This window comes from Geotrypetes seraphini, chromosome 10 (genome assembly GCF_902459505.1).
Source record: "Geotrypetes seraphini chromosome 10, aGeoSer1.1, whole genome shotgun sequence".
Taxonomy (NCBI): Eukaryota; Metazoa; Chordata; class Amphibia; order Gymnophiona; family Dermophiidae; genus Geotrypetes; species Geotrypetes seraphini.
In genome coordinates this window covers 97,382,168-97,401,131 of record NC_047093.1, presented here as the reverse complement: position 1 = coordinate 97,401,131, position 18,964 = coordinate 97,382,168, and the positions used below count along the sequence as shown (strand labels likewise).

Here is an 18,964-nt window from a genome sequence, read left to right as displayed (position 1 = left end):
CCACAGGGGGGAGGGAAGGATAGAGATGCCAGACCATGAGGGGAACAGAAGGAAGATGATGGATGCTAGACCAAATTGGGGGATGGGGGGGGCAGGAGGAGAGATGGCAGGGAAAGACAGACAGTGAATGGAAGGGGCAGATGCTGGACTGAAGAGACAGAGAAGGTTATCATGCTGCTGTACCGGGCCATGGTACGCCCTCACCTGGAGTACTGCGTCCAGCACTGGTACTTTAAGAAGGACACGGTACTACTCGAAAGGATCCAGAGAAGAGCAACTAAAATGGTTAAGGGGCTGGAGGAGTTGCCGTACAGCGAAAGATTAGAGAAACTGGGCCTCTTCTCCCTTGAGCAGAGGAGATTGAGAGGGGACATGATAGAAACATTCAAGGTACTGAAGGGAATAGACTTAGTAGCTAAGGCAGGGAGAACGAGAGGGCACTCTCTAAAGTTGAAAGGGGATAGATTCCATACAAACGTAAGGAAGTTCTGTGGTAGAAAGCAACATATTTATTTGGCTCATAACTTGCTGGCGCCCGATATTTTTAGCTCACAGTGAAAAAAGTTTGCTCACAACACCCGCCCGCTTAGAGGGAACACTGGATGACAGTAATCAAATTCTGACTTTTGTCATGAGATACACAGTAGACGCTCAAACTCCCGCTTTAATTGTGAAAAAGTATTGGAAAATTTTACAGACGAATCCCCTATTTTAAGATGTAGCACTAAGATTAGCATTCACAAGAGAAATTTAAAAGATATTCTTTGCCCAGCTATTTCTAACACACAAAGCATAGACAGAAGTAACATCTTACCTAGCGGTTTTTTCAAGTGTGGTAAATGTAGCATATGCGCATCAACAATACAAAGAAAGGATTTTTCCAACCTGCTTGATAATAAAACCTATCATATCAATCATTTTTTGACTTGTGATTCCAGTTTTATAATTTACATCATTTCATGCCCATGTAAAAAATTTTATATGGACAAATCAATTCGAGCATTTCGCACACGAATGTGCGAACATAGATCCAATCTCAAATGTGGCATTACCACTGCACCGATAGAACATTGCCAACTTATGAAACACACTTTTTAGTCAATTACAATGTTGGTGCATTGATAGAGAGCCGTCCAGTATCAGAGGTGGCGACCGACAAAAAAAGCTGTTACAGCGTGAAGCAAGATGGATCTATAAACTCAATACACTAACACCGAATGGATTAAACATTAATATTAATTGGAAAACATTTTTTTGAAATACAATGTTATAGTTGATAAGAACTTTTTCCAGTTCTCTCATTGGCTTATTCCATTTTTGAGCTCATCCAATGGGATAGTTTTTACCCTTTGTGGTCTCTGTATTTAATGCGCATGCGTCGGCGCTTTAAACTCACCGGCGCCATTTTTATGAAAATTGTCACTAAAGCTGAGAACAGTGAGTACTACATTGTTTTAAAATATTTGCACAACTTAAACGTTATTCTACGATTGCTCTGCTTATTCTGTACTTTTTATAGTTTTCATAGAAAGACCCATGAAGAAGCCATCAACTGTTGGTGAAACGGGCCCCGTCGGGTGAATAAAGCATAGCACTGCTGAAAGCACTTTTTGCACGGAGGCACTTTTCTATATAAAGATTTAAGATAAGTGCAATATCTAGTTATCTATTTAATATATCATATTAGCTGACTCCAATGTCTTAAATAATGAGTGAGTGAGTTGGGTCGATGAACGAGAATCCCACCTGCATTACCATCTTGGCGTTCAAAAACTGTACGTTGCAGGATTTCTGAGACCCTTTCTCTCAACCATATCTCAACTTTTAAGTTGGTTTAGAGACCTGTTTACTTAATTTTTGTACATTATAAATTTAAAAAAAAATTATTTTCTGATGAAGCACAATCAAATTTATGGGAAAAACTTCAATTTGCACAGTTTTTCCAACTTTAGGTTTTTCTGGACAACTTCACTGCACATCTGCCTTGATACTGTCCATGGTTCTGGAATACCACCGATGTCAGACACATTTGCTATTCATCTAATTAACCAGCATTAACCAGCATTAATATACAATTACTTTTGAAAGCATACCCAGAGAAATTTGCGGTGGAACTGATGAACAAGGCAACAAAATCACAAGCACTCAGAATGGCAAGAGACTGCATGAAACCTTAAAGGCTCCCCACGGACACAACTGAGGGTAACATTTTCAGTGATTAGCAAACATCAAGGAAAGGTTATGAGGCAGCCCAGATGCTGAACTTTTCTGGGATTTAATCATTACATGATCAGAAATGTATACCCCTGCCATCTAATGAAGTGGGTCTAAGTGTTAGCATTCAGTCCACACTTGGGTATCCTTGAAAAACCTGCCTATCCAACTACAGCTCAGTGAAAAAACATCCTGCAAGTCTTTTTTTTTTTTTTCAACATCCTATATAATAAAACGCTAGCCGCACATGCGCACTCAGACCTGCATGATCTGTGATCCCTGATCTGTGATCCGTAGGTCCGTGGTCACAGTGTGTATGCAGCGGCCAGATCGGGAAAGCACAGCACAGCCGGCGACTCCCCCCTCCCGTTCTCACTCACCGCAAAAACCACCACCTCCTCCTTCTCGCCGGCTCACCCGCCTTTAAATGGAGAGAAAAGTGCTGTACCGCGCTAACGCTGGCTTTGCCATCTTCTGTCCACTGCGGCCCGCCCTCTCTGACTACTTCCTGTTTCTGCTAGGGTTGGCCGCAGTGGATTGAAGATGCCGAAGCCAGCGGCTGTAACCGCCGATCTCCATTCCTCCAGCGGGGGAAGGGGGGGTCTGGGAGGAGAGGGATCGCGGCCACTCAGCGCCCCCACCGAGGAGCCCAGCAACTTTCCACTGCCCGGGACCAGAGTCATTTGCCGCCCCCCCTTCCCTTCCCGTGGGCCCGACTGGCGATTTAAGCAGCTTGTGCAGCAGTCTTCACACGCTGCTTCGGGCCCTTCTACTGCCCTGATTTGCTCCGGACGTGCCAGAGTAAATCAGGGCAGTAGAAGGACCTGAAGCAACGTGTGAAGACTGCTGCACATGCTGCTTGAATCGCCATCTGTAGTTGGGCCCGCGAGAAAGGAAGGGAAGAGGGGGCGGTAAATGACTCGGCACCGCGTTTGTAGTCGCGACTGTGGGAAGGGAAAGGGGGTAGAGGAAACGCTAATGCTGCTGCACAGAGAACTGGTGTGGGGGGAGGGAAATGGAAGGGGGAGGGAATGCTGCTTTGGACAGACAGACAGAGGGAGGAAGGGAGACAGAAAGAAAAGAAGAAAGACACAGGGGCAGGTGCACAGGGAACTGGTGTGGAGGGAGGGAAATGGAGGAGGAGGGAATGCTGCTTTGGACAGATAGAGGGAGGAAGGGAGACAGAAAGAAAAGAAGAAAGACACAGGGGCAGGGAGATACACAGAAAGACAGACAGACAAAGGGGGCCAGGGACAGAGACAGACAGAAAGAAAGACAGTGGGAGTCGCGTCAGGAGGGGTGCGGGATGCGGTAGAGGGAACTTTTCCAATGGGTGCAACTGGGCGGTTGTCGGGAACCTCTGATCAGGGGCAGAGCAAGGTAAGTGTATCATAGGGATAAGAAGGCGGCGGAGGAGGGGAGAAAAAGGAAGGGACGCCTACTGCTGGACAGGGGGAGAAAGAAAGAGGTGCTGATTGACAGGGGGGTGAAGAAAAAGGAACGGAGGCCTAATGTTGGACAGGGGGAGAAGGAAAGAGGTGCTGCTGAACAGGGGGGAGGTAAAACAAAGGGAGAAGGGCCGCTGCTGCATAAGGAGAGCTGTGAAGGGGTGGTGGTGGACACAGGGGAGGTAAAAGGAAGGGAGAATGGACAGGAGGAGAAGGCAAGGGGTGGTGATGGACAGCCAAGGAAAAAGAAAGACAGAAAGAAAGAAAGCGGCTAAGGAGAGAGAGAAAGAAATAAAGAGAGACACACACATATATTCTAGCGCCCGTTAATGTAACGGGCTATAAGACTAGTTTATTTATAAACAACAAACACAATACAAGCATGAACTCCTACAAACTCAGAGTAACAATGTAGAATCCAGCTATAAATTCCAAAAAACAAAACCCCCATATAAACAATCAGTACAATTTTAAAAAAGCCCTTTTCATCACTCACCCCCTCTTCTATCCCTAACGTCCCCCTACCCGGGTTGACTCGTGTGTCAGCTCAAAATCCCCCCCCCCATTTCTCTGTTTTTTACTCTTGTCTCTGAGGCTATAACTGTCGCCAATCCATATATAAGTCCCATACTTTATGAAAAGAAACAAACCATCCATTTTTATATACTGTTAACTTTGACATTAAACAGATAACATCTAATTTAGCATACATCACCTCAAGCGATAGGGTCTCCAAGCGCTTCTAATATAATGTCAATGCAACAAAAAAAGCCATCGCAAACTTATGCATCCTCGGGGGCATGTGAGGCGGTGCACATGCAAAAGATAGTAGTCAGCCCAGCAAGGATAAGGCACCTGCAGTATGTCCTCCAGAGAGCCCATCATCTGCCTCCAGAAGTCCTGAACCACACTGCAAGACCACCAAATATGTAAAAAGTGCTCCACACTTGCGCCAGCACAAATCAGAAGAATCAGGAAACGCTCGGGACAAATACCACTGGTAAAAGATTTTATATCCATTCTCATTTAAATGTGCTGCAATGGATACTTGAAACAAGGATTTAAAAATCCAAGACCATTGTACTGTAGAAAAAGAAACCTCCAAACAGTATTCCCAGCGGGTCTTATAAAAATAAGCAGGATCACGTTGAACCAAAAGACCTCGATAAAGTCTCCCCAGTCCCCTCTTTCCTATTCCCTTACGTAATGCCTGTTCCATTACTGTTTCACCCAACTCCAACTCCTCCCGTCCTTTACTAGATATAAAATCCCGGAGCTGCTGATAAAAAACATAAATCCCTAAGGGGGATACCATATTCCTCAACAAGATCTTCAAAAGGAAGGATCTGTTCCCCCCCTCACACACCTGATCCAGAGTTTGCAAAGAAGCCCATGCCCAATCCAAAAAAACTCTATAATGTTGATTAGGAGGAAAATCCTCCATAAAAGAAACCGGAGTCATACAAAAATATTTACACTCCTGGAATAAAGCGGATCACTGTCTGATCCAAGTTAGTAATGGCTGTTATAAAAGAACAGGGAGCTGCAACACTAACTGTCGCAGCCTATCTAAAGGTAGCCATGGGAGGGCCCACAGGGGGATACTCGGTAGCAGATCCTGGAAGTCTCACTAAGAATTACAGAATTCAAGTATCATCTTTGTGCTCATCTTTAAAAGATATCTGGTAAAAAAAATGGGCCCATGTCAAGTATTGGTTTCACCTGGTAAATTAGTTAAAAGTTGCTTTATATAATCTCATAAAAATTGCAAATTAGAATGTCTCATATTGTAGCACCTTAAAACTGAACAAACATACAATATTCTGTCTACTGTGTTCAATCTGATGTGAGAAAACTCTCACCATGTCTCATGACTACACAAAAACTCCCATGCTATACTTAATAGTATCAGGCTCATATTTTATGGCATGTAACCAAGACAAAGCAAAAAAGGATCCAACAATATTGTAGTAAGGATTCAAATAACAAAACCAAAAAGAGTACTGCAAAAGGATGTACAAAACACAGACAGACATTCTCCCCATATCTATAACATACAGAACTAAAGTTGTCTCTCTCCCTCCCCAAGAATGTAGAGGCCTCCTTACATTTAACAGTACATTTATAAAGCTCCTTTATTTAATATCATGGTGAATATCTAGGGAGAAGGCCCTTCTAGTATACGCAGAATGAAGATGCCTTGTCCCATAGCTAACAGTTTATAAGCCAGACAGGGGGCGCCATCTCTATAACTGACAATACATATGAGATGGAATTATTTCTTCCCATTACCTTAAGGCATACACGACAAACTTTCCTTTCCTTAACTCAGAGAGAATAGCCCTTATCTTACTTAAGATGCTGAGAAATATACAATCTGGCCAATATTCAAGGTGGTTTAACCAACCAGGAGCGGTCACTGATCAATTAACTAACTTGTATGAGGCTATCTGGTTATTTTCAGTGGCATTTAACCAGTTAGTGCTGCTAAAGATGACCAATTAGCACTGAAGTGGAAGACGGCTATGTTGAGGGCATTCCAGGGGCACTTCAGGGTCACTCCCAATATTCAGAACCAACCAGACATGTTTAGTGCATAAATAGGATCATATAAATAGCTGTCCTATCTTTATGCCCTAACCTATGGCTAGTTAAGTTTGAATATTGACTTAACTGAGCATGCATTAGCCGGCTTTTTAAAAAACCGAAAATTCAATGACAAAGCCCACAGAGGGCTTGGCATTGAATTTCCAATTTTAGTTTTCAGTGGCAGACAAAAAATGCTTTACACTGCTGGCTGAATATTGGGGGGAATCATCCCAGATTATTATGTATTTGTGCTTCTCATCTACTCACTCATCTCTGTTTAACATGAAGACATGGAGGGGCATAATCAAAAACAACATCTAAGTCCCCTTTTGGCCTAAGGCCCTAGGCATACAAAGTAGGTAGCAAGGAAATGTCTATTCTCAAAAAAAAACCGTCCAAAATGTGTTTTTTTTCGAGAATGGCCTACCTGTACGCTCAGCAATTTAATCGCCCAAACCACCACTACGTGAATGCTTACAACACATTCCCAACCAAAAAATTGCCCAAGTCCCAGACGCCCAAAACAAGATTTTTTAGGCAAAGGAGGGGCCACCTTCGCCTAAAAGCACAATTCTCTAATCGGCGTCTGTCATAAACAACGCCAGTTAGAGAATCATGGAACCGTCCCCCACCACACACACACACAATGATCGTGGCAAGAGAGATGCCTAATCTCTCCTGCCACCACCCACCATGACCCCCCCCCCATACACACACAAGGATCATGGCAGAAGAGATGCCCAATCTCTCCTGTCACCACCCGTCACGACCCCCCCCCGACACATTGTGACAGTGCCAAGATGGGAGGGAGGGAGGAAATAGGGAGAAGTTGGATGCATGGGAGGAGAGTTGGACCTGGGGATAGAGAGAGAGAGGGAGAGAGTTAGATTGGAAGCTGGGAGCAGGAAGGGAGAGAGTTGGGCCTGGGGATAGAGAGAGGAAGGAAGGGAGCGAGCAAGGGAATGAAGGAGGGAGAGGGAGAAAGTTGGACTTTGGGATAGAGGGATGGAGGAACATGGACCTGTGAGTGGGAGAAAGAAAAATATTGCAAGACCTGTTAAATGCAGGTTGGGAATGGGGATGGGATGCAAATCTATGGGGATGGTGAGGGAAGGTACCAATATGATAGGGATGGTGAGGGGATGTACCAATAATGACAGGGATGTGGTGGGGATGGAAAAGAATTGACTAGGGATGGGTAGAGATGGGGACCAGAATATATCTTTGGGCACACCTCTAGTATATGCATACATTTACACCCACTTCAGAGAAGGTGTAAGCTTGTGCATTGGCATTTAAGTGCTATACTGGTAGGTTGAGAAGCCTATTTTATAAAGGCACATAAGCAACTATATTGCATTTATAAAATGGGTGTTTTTTTATTTCATACACAGGCATCCTGTTATAAAATATAGCCCACTATAAGCTATTTGAAAATGATCCCCTTATTTATGAGTTTTATTGAACCCTTGACATATTCAGATCAGAAAGACTATAAGATATAGCACAGATAATATTAGAAAGCTGTATTCAGTAAAGATAAGGGGATGCTTTTTAAATGAAATTCTCAATTTTGTTTTTTTTGTATTTTAAAACTGCTCTCCTCCCACCACAACACTCGGTGCTAGTGATGTGTTTAGAAACCACTGGAAGAAAAATCCTTCATCGCCATAGACTGACATTAATATAATTAGTAAGAATCACACTGAACAGAGCGGGTTTGCAGTTATGCTGTCAATGCAGACGGTTTTGGTGTGGTAGACATGATAGATGAGTGCAAAGCTCAGGAGAAGAATAGTGTTAAATATCAGGCAGTTTCCATGACAACAAAGATGGATCTGTACTATCAGTCAAGAGATGGAATGGGCAGATGCTCTGAGGGAGACATCTGGTGACTGGAATACCAAAACAAGACTTAGGAGAACCACAAGAGGTTCACAAAGTAAAATCTCAGTTCTTTCTAAACTATTTAATCTGTCCAGGAAACTCCTTCATTACCCAGTTACAATTCTTTGTAAACTGCTCTCTGTGAAAGTAATTTTTAAAAAAAATATATCCTTATTAACACCAGCAAAATATAATACAATAACAGAGAAACAGGGATAAACACAGCCAAACAATATATGTGTGATATTTAATCCCCTTTATAAAGTTCAGTTCTTTTAGTATTAAATCCCTTCATAATCAGAATAATTACCACGTGCTGTTTCTTCTCCATAGTGGCCAAAGGCAAACGGTAAAGAGCAAGTTCCTCTTTCCCCTGTTACCCCTCTTTCCTTATAAGGGGGTACATTGTTTAAGAAGGCAAGTAGATGCTGACTTGGGTGCTATTTTATAAGAATGCAAATGTGTCTATTTGCATTTATAAAATACCAACATAAGCAACATCTACATTGCAGGTGCACACATTTACACCTGCCTGAGACAAAGTATGCATCATCATGTCATCATATGTACTTTTACACCAATTGGAATCCATGAAGGGAAAGAAATAAAAGTGAGAAGGCATGAAACAGAAGTACACGAGGGGTGGGAGACTCAAGAGCAATGTAAGGAAATTCTACTTTACGGAGAGGGTGGTGGATGCCTGGAATGCACTCCCGAGAGAGATGGTGGAGAGGAAAACGGTAACGGATTCAAAAAAGTATGGGATGAACACAGAGGATATAGAATCAGAAAATAATAGTAAATATTGAAGAACTAAGGACAGTACTGGGCAGACTTGCATAGTCTGTGTCTGTATATGGCCTTTTGGTTGAGGATGGGCTGGGGAGGACTTCAGTGCTGAGAGGGTGTAGATGGGCTGGAGTAAGCTTTGATGAAGACTTTCAGTAGTTGGAACCTAAAAACAATACCAGGCAGAGCTTTGGATTCTTGCCCAGAAATAGCTAAGAAGAAGAAGAAAAAAAACCTCCAACAAATTTTTACATTGAATCAGGTTGGGCAGACTAGTCTTTATCTGCCGTCATCTACTATGTTACCTATGTCAAAGAGGACAAGGACAGCCCGGAAGACTTTCATAGACACTGCATTTTGGCTTCTGTTAGAGATTTCTTAAGATATATAGGCAACTCAAGATGGCTTTGTGCCTGTGTCTTACATCAGTACTTAGAGAAGGGAGAATTTCAAGGTCAGCACTGCCAGGCTATTTAATGCTAAGCAAGTGCTGGAATTACTAGAACATGAGTTGAGAGGGTCTATGTGCCAAAAAAGAAGCTTTCTAGAAGCACTGAAAAACTGTATTAGTGCAAGGAAGATGATTCACTAGAATTAGTGTTGATGCCCCTTATGGAAAGGGAAGAGAAAGGGATTTGGATTCAGCTCACACCATTATATTAGTTGCTCAAGGTGAGTTACATTCATGTACATTAGGTATTTCTTCTCCTCTGAAAGTTCACAATCTAAGTTTATTCCTGGGTTAAGTTGCTTGCTCAAGATCACAAGATACATTTGATTGGATCAGTAACAGAAAATACTCAGTCTCAGATGTTTGTACTGGCTGTCTCAGTATCAACTTATCTTTAACATCTGTTTCTCACTAAGCTCCTTCTGCTGTTAGGTTAAGTCTAATGAGCTTGGAGATACATTTCAAATCTTGGGTGGGGGGGTGACTCTTCTATTCCTTCTCCATTCTACTTATATTGAACCTGGTTCCTCCATACCCTATTTGGCAAGAGCTCTTGGGTTTACAAGATGAGAGGAGGAAGGGACGATTCACAATTTCCATCGCCATCTTGTCTTGAGAGGTAAATTCTGACCTTTGGGGACAAACAGCCATGTATATCACAAGTGAATCAAGATGAAATGTTGTACCTCTTTCAGTCTGTGCTCCTTTTCTGCTACTATATGTTGGATCATCATGGCCACTGAGTAGACCCAAGAGATCACCATGCAAAGGGGCATCATATGCTCAATGACAAACAGGAAGCTAGAAAATGAGATAGAGAGATGATGTCATGGACACAGTATAACAGAATTCTGTCTATAAACAACCAATCTGATGTCAGGAATCTTTCATGGTATCTCATGGCTCTATATAACAAAAATGTAGGTACTAGTTCAAAAGCTTAATGGTATAGATAAAGGCACCTCTCCTGCTTTATGATATAACTAGAATGAATACATACTCCCCACAGTTTGAAATATACATTAGAATTTAAGGTATTTCTGTTCTTGGGGATATATATATATATATATATATATGCTAATGCTATATCATGTCTTCTCTCGATTTCCATGCCTAACAGTACACCAGGATGGTGCTCTCTCTTCCAATACACTATGGCATACATGACAAACTCCCCTTCCTTTAACTCAAGGCATATACCTAGTACAAGAACAAGAGGAACCCAAGGAGATCGCAATAGGAGACCAAGATGATAAGCTGGTCAATTTAGAGGTAAGCCAGGAAGATGTACTCAGGCAGATAGACAGACTAAAGAGCGACAAATCGCCAGGTCCGGACGGCATTCACCCAAGGGTACTCAAGGAACTAAAAAACGAAATAGAGGAGCCACTTCGACAGATATACAACCTATCCTTAAAAACCGGAGAGATCCCGGAGGATTGGAAAATAGCAAATGTTACGCCCATCTTCAAGAAGGGCTCAAGGGGTGACCCAGGAAACTACAGGCCGGTGAGCCTGACCTCAGTCCCGGGAAAGATGATGGAGGCACTAATTAAAGACAGCATCTGTGAGCACACCGAAAAAAATGGGCAGCTAAAACCGAGTCAACATGGCTTCTGCAAGGGCAGGTCATGCCTCACAAACTTATTGTACTTCTTTGAGGGGGTGAACAGCCAGGTGGATAAAGGGGAATCTATAGACATCATTTACCTTGACTTCCAAAAAGCCTTCGACAAGGTACCACACGAGAGACTGCTTAAGAAGATATGGAACCACGGGGTGCAAGGGGAGGTCCACCAATGGATCAAAAACTGGCTGGCAAACAGGAAGCAGAGGGTTGGTGTAAAGGGCCATTACTCAGGCTGGAAAGGGGTCACGAGCGGAGTTCCACAGGGGTCGGTGCTAGGACCGCTCCTGTTCAATAAACGATCTAGAGGCGGGAACCAAGTGTGAGATCATTAAATTTGCAGATGACACCAAACTATACAGCAGGGCTCAAACCAGGGAAGACTGCAAAGATCTCCAAAAGGATCTAACGCAGCTGGAAAAGTGGGCCGAAAAATGGCAAATGAGCTTCAACATAGGAAAATGCAAGGTCATGCACGTGGGGAAAAAGAACCCGATGTTCATGTACAGAATGGGGGGAACACCGCTAGGGGTCAGTAACCTGGAGAGAGACCTGGGAGTGATGGTAGACGCAACACTGAAGGCATCGGCGCAGTGCGCCACAGCCTCAAAGAAAGCAAACAGAATGTTGGGTATCATTAAAAAGGGTATTACGACCAGGACAAAGGAAGTCATCATGCCGCTGTATCGTGCAATGGTGAGGCCGCATCTGGAGTACTGTGTCCAGTACTGGTCGCCGTACCTCAAGAAGGACATGGCAGTACTTGAGGGAGTACAGAGCAGAGCAACTAAACTGATAAAGGGAATGGAAAATCTCCCATATACCGACAGATTGAAGCAGTTGGGACTTTTCTCACTGGAAAAGCGGAGACTTAGAGGAGACATGATAGAAACCTTCAAGATCCTGAAGGGCATAGAAAAAGTAGACAGAGACAGATTTTTCAATTTAAGGGGCACCACAAGTACGAGGGGGCACTCGGAGAAATTGAAAGGGGACAGGTTTAGAACAAACGCTAGGAAGTTCTTTTTCACTCAAAGGGTGGTGGATACATGGAACGCGCTTCCAGAGGCTGTTGTAGACAAGAAAACATTAAATGGTTTCAAAGAAGGTTTGGATAGATTCCTAGAAGAAAAAGGGATTGAAGGATATAGATAGGTATAGACCACTACTCAGGCAATGGGCCTGATGGTCCGCCGCGGGAGCGGACCGCTGGGCAGGATGGACCTATGGTCTGCCTCAGCGGAGGCAACTTCTTATGTTCTTATGTTCTTAAGAGGTGGCTCACCCCTTATCTCACTTAAGATACTGAACAATGGAGGTGTCTCTCTTATACTTCTTGGAACATATAATCACATTATTTTTATATTTATGTTTCATGTCTACTTACTCATCTCTGGTGTAACATGGGTAAGGAAACATCTGCACATAATTCCCAGGTTCTACCACATCGTGGCCTACGAATGTATTGATGATGGCACGTTCCATCATATCTGAAGGAATGGGAAAGAAGTACTCATCATTAACATCTTCAAATACCCTCTTCTATCTTATTATATTGATGGCCATCATTATTTGACATTCTCCATGCAGTCATCAAAAGATTCCTGCAGGCTTAGTTCTTTTAATAACTAATGATCAATCAACTGTTATCAATATGTACACCCACATTAATCATGGTGGGGTGGTAATTTAAAAAAATATTTCTGTGAGAAAAAAACTTTTTTTCATGCAGAAAAGGATGTATATGTGTAAAAAGTAAAACATCAAAAGAGTATGCCTTCTGTATGCAGGCACTCCAAGGAAACATACAGTATACATAAACACATTTACACTTTCTTCAGAACAGGTGTAAAATTGTATATCAGCATTTGTGCACTATAGCAGCTAGATTTAGATAAGTTGGTGTTCCCTCTAAGCTGAGCAGGTGTCCTCCAGCTGCATTGCTACCACTAGGGGGTGGAATATTTTCAGTCGCTAAGGACAGGTATGTTCCCTGGAGTCCTGCAGAACTTGCCTGTCCCTCACAATTGAAAAATGTGACAGTAAAACAGCACCCTCTATTGGTGAGACTGTGGGTGGAGGACTCCTGCTCAGCTTAGAGGGAACAGTGGCTCATGTTAGGCCATTTTAAAGGTAATAAACATAAATAACAAAGCAAAAAAGAAATAGAAAGTATTGCCTTCGAAAGCTAGTCAAAATTGTATTGTTAGAGTGGATCGGGTTGGGAGTTTGCGGGTGGTGGGTGGGGGGCTTTTGACATCTTTCTTGTTGGAGTCTATATTGGGTTGTCTGGTGGTGGAATGCGTGATTGATTTGGGTTGAGTGGACTGGTGGCAATTTGGCTGGTTTGAGCTGAGGAGTGGAGCTTCAAGGCTTGGAGTCTGCATGCCTCGTATACATGAGTTATGTGGGGAACTACAAGAGGCATATATGATCTATGTATAGTTAGGGGGTGTTTCACAGTTTTTGATGCAGTTCCCTTTCCCTTTGGGGTTCCCTTATGACTGTTACCTTCTCCTCTGATTGGGAGATGTTTGCTGAGTATCACAATGCTGTTCTTTTTCTTTGCTGTGCCTTTTTTACATTTAGCTGGGAGGGAGGGGTTCTGGGTTGCTCAGGGCTACCCTGAGTTTTCCTTAGGGACACATGTGTTTAGGGGGAGGTTTGGGAGATTCCGATATGGGGGGTTGGGGTGGCGGGGTCTCTATTGTATGGGGTGCTGTTATTTTTTAATTGTTTTAGGGCTTCTTTTTGTTTTCTTGCTTTTTGTTTTTGTTTTCTGGACAGGCTGTGGGGAGGGCTTTCATGAGGTCCACTGCCCTACCATTAGCTACTGGGGGTTTTTGCTCACCGCTCTGGGGAAGTTGCAGCACGGGTGGGGCTGTAGGCTGGGACGGCCCCACCTTCTTTATGTTTTGATGTTGGCTTTATCATTGTTTTTGGTCTATAGCTGACCTTCATGGTTAAACTGATATCTTGGAATGTGAATAGAGTTACCTCTCCTGTCAAGAGACAGAATATATTACAGACCTTGAAATTGTCATAAGCAGACATTGCCTTTTTGCATGAGACGCTCTTGACCTCTCTGGAATATGATAAGTTTGCTAGATGGTGGTTGGGACGGGTGATAGGAGCTGAAGTATTTGGCAGAAGGCAGGGGTTTTGATTCTTATCCGGAAAAATTTGGATGTGACGGTGAAGGAAGTGTATGCAGACCCTTATAGCGGAACTATTACAACAAGTTTGTAATCTATCCCTGAAAACAGGAATGATCCCAGAGGATTGGAAGACAGCCAATGTTAAGCCCATCTTTAAAAAGGGATCAAGAGGTGACCCGGGAAACTACAGACCGGTAAATCTGACCTCGGTCCCGGGTAAAATGGCAGAAGCACTGATAAAAGATAGCATCGAAGAGCATCTAGAAAGGAATAAACTTATTACAACAAGCCAACATGGCTTCTGCAAGGGAAGATCGTGCCTAACAAACTTATTGCACTTCTTTGAAGGAATTAATAAATGGATGGACAAAGGGGACCCCATAAACATCGTATACTTAGATTTCCAAAAAGCCTTTGACAAGGTACCCCATGAACGCCTACTTCGGAAACTGAAGAACCATGGGGTGGAAGGAGACGTACACAGCTGGATCAGAAATTGGTTGGTGGGTTGGAAGCAAAGGGTAGGAGTGAAGGGCCACTACTCGGACTTGAGGAAGGTCACGACTGGTGTCCCGCAGGGGTCAGTGCTCTGAACGCTGCTATTCAATATATTTATAAATGACCTAGAAACAGGGACGAAGTATGAAATAATAAAATTTGCAGACGACACCAAACTATTTAGTGGGGCTGGGTCTAAAGAGGACTGCAAGGACTTACAAAGGGACCTGAACAGACTAGGGGAGTGGGTGACGAGATGGCAGATGAAGTTCAATGTAGAGAAATGTAAAGTCTTGCATGTAGGAAACAGAAACACAAGGTACAGCTATACGATGGGAGGGCTGTTACTGAGTGAGAGTACCCAAGAAAGGGACTTGGGGGTAATGGTGGATGAGACAATGAAGCCGTCGGCATAGTGCGCAGCGGCTCCTAAGAAATTGAATAGAATGCTAGGTATAATCAAGAAAGGTATTACAACCAGAACGAAAGAAGTTATTCTGCCTTTGTATAGGGCGATGGTGCGTCCGCATCTGAAATACTGCGTCCAATATTGGTCACCGTACCTTAAGAAGGATATGGCAATACTCGAGAGGGTTCAGAAGAGAGCGACATGTTTGATAAAAGGTATGGAAAACCTTTCATACGCTGAAAGATTGGAGAAACTGGGGCTCTTTTCCCTGGAGAAACGGAGACTTAGAGGGGATATGATAGAGACTTACAAGATCATGAAGGGCATAGAAAAAGTGGAGAGGGACAGATTCTTCAAACTTTCGAAAACTACAAGAAAGAGAGGGCATTCGTAGAAATTGAAAGGGGACAGATTAAGAACCAATGCTAGGAAGTTCTTCTTCACCCAATGGGTGGTGGACACCTGGAAAACGCTTCCAGAGGGCGTGATAGGACAGAGTACGGTATTGGGGTTCAAGAAGGGATTGGCCAATTTTCTGAAGGAAAAGGAGATAGAAGGGCATGGATAGACAATTACTACACAGGTCCTGGACCTGATGGGCCGCTGTGTGAGCAGACTACTGGGCATGATGGACCTCTGGTCTGACCCAGCAGAGGCATTGCTTACGTTCTTATGTTCATCTTTTGCAAAAAGATCTTCATGCGTTATATAGGCTCTTATCTCGGTTTATTTGGGGTGGGAAAAAACCTTGCATGGCTTTTCATTACTTGTTGGGGTCTTGGTTGAGGAGTGGCATGGGTGTTCCTGATTTGCAGAAATATAATCAGGCCTGCTTACTTCAATATCTTGGGGATTGGATCTTGGAACAACATGAATATACTTGTTTTGATTATGAATTGGCCTTCTATCACCCCTGGAATTTATCTTCTTTGTTATATGCTCCTGGAGCATCCCTCCCTTCTTACTTGCCCTCTAGTCTTTTATTGTGATCTCTATGTGATATTTGGAAAGTTTTGGCAATTGGCTTGGGGGGGGGGGAGGCCGGGGGTGTCTGATTTAATACCCACCCAGGTGAATCTTCAGTTTTCGCCAGGCCTGACTTCTTCTCCCTTTCAACGTTGGATCCAGTTTGGATTGACATAATGGAGCATATACTCACTCCTGATGGCACGCTCCCTTCTTGGCGTACTTTCCAACTTTGCAATGGTATTCTGGCTACTGATTCTTTTGCCTTTTTTTCAATTGGGTCGTTATGTACGCTCTTTGGAGGTGGAAGATTTGCGGTTGGGCTTGGGGAGTAAGATCCGCACCTTTTTTGGTTAATTTGATGATGAGGGCTTCTCCATATAGGCGTTACATAAAGCTTTGTGCCTTCTTGCTCTGACTCGGTAGTGGGAATCTTTGTGTGCTTGTTGGGCTCCGGAGATGGGTCAGCGGCTGACTGATTTAGATATGGGATGTTTTATTAAATGCATCCCGACCCTTTCTGTCTCAGCAGAACTCCAGGAGTGCCAATTTCAGGTGCCGCATCATGCATATCTTACGCCGGTTCAATTATATCATTTTGGTTATGCAGAGTCGGCACAGTGCGAGAAGTGTGCGGGTGCTCCCAAGTCCTTTTTCCATGCTTTTTGGAGTTGTCCAGCAATCAGGGCTTTCTGGAAACAAGTGATCTGCTATTTGGAGCCTTTGCTAGGAAATATGAAGCTTTTCGCTTCCCCCCAGGTGTTGGCCGGCTCTTTTTGTGGAAGGCAGGGTTGGTGGCTAAGAAAATTATTCGGGGGGAATGGGTTTCGGATCGTGCTCCTTCATAATCGTTTATATGCTTTGATGATGTTTGAGAGGGGTCGGGTGCGTAATTCCTTGCAACAATCTCAATTCTTTTTTGCAGGTCTGGGGTACTTATATATATTCCTTGTCTCTTAGAACCTGCAGTCTGATTCTTAACACCTTGTCAGTCTAATTTGCCTTTAGCAGTGCAGGATTTGCAGCATTGAAATTGCCTTCCTTCAGTTTTCAAACAATTGGGGTTTTTTTGTTTGCTTTGATTTCCATCTTTGATTGCTGTGTTTTAGTTCTTGTGGGGTGGGGGATTTTTTTTTTTTTTTGGGGGGGGGTTCTGTTTTGTATCTTGGGGCTCAGAGTCCAGGGCCCCGATTGTCATGTTTTCACTTTGGTCTTGTTCAGACTTCCTCCTTTTGAGGGGGGGGGGGATGCGACACTTGCTCTTTCCTTGTAGACACTGGTTGGGGGGGGGGGGGTGGAAGGGTGGGATATTGGGCTTGGGGATAATTGTTATATGATTCCTGAACAAATGTTGTACCTACTACTGTGTTCCTTGTTTTTTTGGCTTGTTCAATAAAAATTGTTTATAAGTAAAATGGAGTTCTTTTTGTAAATTTGATTGAGTTAAATTGTAAACTGCTTTGATCCTTTTTAGCTGTATATGCGGTATATAAAGATTTTTAATAAACAAACAAACTAAAACCAGACAAGCACAAATAGGGAAAAGAAAAAGCTTACAATAATTTTGTAGGTTAAAAAAAGGGAAGGAAAACAATGAAAGGTAAGGAGGAGAAAATAAAAACCTTCTCATAACCAAGATAAAATATAATTATGAGGAAGTCATTTCAAATGCCTTTGTAAAATAATAGGCCTTTAGTTGTGACTTAGGGCTCCTTTTACTAAGGTGCGCTAGTGGTTTTAGTGCGCGCTTAGCGCACACTACAATATCGCATGCGCTAAACGCCGCTGCCGCCATAGAGCTTGCGTAGTATTTTTCGGTTAGCGTGTGGTTAGCGTGCAATAAAAACGCTAGCGAATCTTAGTAAAAGGAGCCCTTAAATTTTTTAATGATTTTTCGGCCCTTAAATATAATGGAAGAGAGTTCCATAAAGTAGGGGAAATTACACAAAACAAAAATCCCTGTTGATGTCTAAGAATATTTGCCTAACAATTAACAGGTTTTGTTGAGAAACAATTAACAGGTTTTGTTGAGAAGAGCAAAGGTTCCCTTGAGGAAAATAAGGAACCAAATAACTGACCCAAAAAGAGGGGAGACCCAAAGACTGAATCTGAAAATAGAGTGTATTGTACTTAAAAGGAATTCTGTAAACTATTGGCAGTAAGTTCAGATTTAAATAAAGGAATGATGTGATCATATTTAGACCAATGATACAACAGACAAGTGCAGTATTTTGCATAAGCTGAAGACGATGAAGTTGATATTGAGGAAGGCCAATTAAAAAAGAATTGCAGTAATCAAGTTTAGAAAAGACCAAGTAGAGTAAAAGAATCCGAAGTGATTTAAGATTTAAAAGTGATCAAATGGAGTGTAATTGACGAAGTGTTAAAAATGAAGAAGAAACAACTCTAGAAATATGAGAATGAAATGATAAAGTGTTATTTAATGTTACTCCGATAATTTTAATGACGTAATAGTATCTTTCATAGTGAAATATGGAAGGTTCGATAGATATTTAAGAGAAGAAAAAATCATAGTTGAGGTTTTTTAAGAGTTAATTTTTTAATCTATTTTGTATTAGCCAATTGGCCACCTGGTCCAGTTTTTCAAAGATTAAAGAAAAATCACCAGGACAGCAAGAATTAAAAGGATAAAGAAGTTGCATATCATCAGCATAAGTAAAAAAAAGTAAAACCAAAAGACTGAAGCAATAATGTAAGTGGAGCAAAAAAGATATTAAAAAGCTATAGGCACCAGGATTGATCCTTAAGGAACACCTGTGTCTAACTCAGTTTTAATTTCAGTAGGTGATTTTTCCTTCAAATGAAGGAATTTTAACATGGTGCAATACTCAGTTTTCTCCATTTTTTATAAAGTGGAGCAGTTGTTCACTTCAAAAAGCTGTCAAGACGAAACTAGACTGACTTGAA

The 18,964-nt window shown here is 42.6% G+C and overlaps 1 protein-coding gene across 6 annotated transcripts in view; it reads right to left on the bottom strand.

Moving 5' to 3' along the window:
• ABCA2 (ATP binding cassette subfamily A member 2) overlaps window positions 1-18,964 on the bottom strand; it is a 602,913-nt gene that overhangs the window by 247,057 nt on the left and 336,892 nt on the right. For all 6 annotated transcript variants that reach the window (XM_033959797.1, XM_033959792.1, XM_033959793.1 and 3 more), the window contains 2 exons: window positions 12,393-12,495; window positions 10,065-10,179 (listed from right to left, as the gene is read on the bottom strand). In XM_033959797.1, coding sequence (XP_033815688.1) covers window positions 10,065-10,179; window positions 12,393-12,495 — 218 coding nt within the window. The remainder of the gene's footprint in view (window positions 1-10,064; window positions 10,180-12,392; window positions 12,496-18,964) is intronic.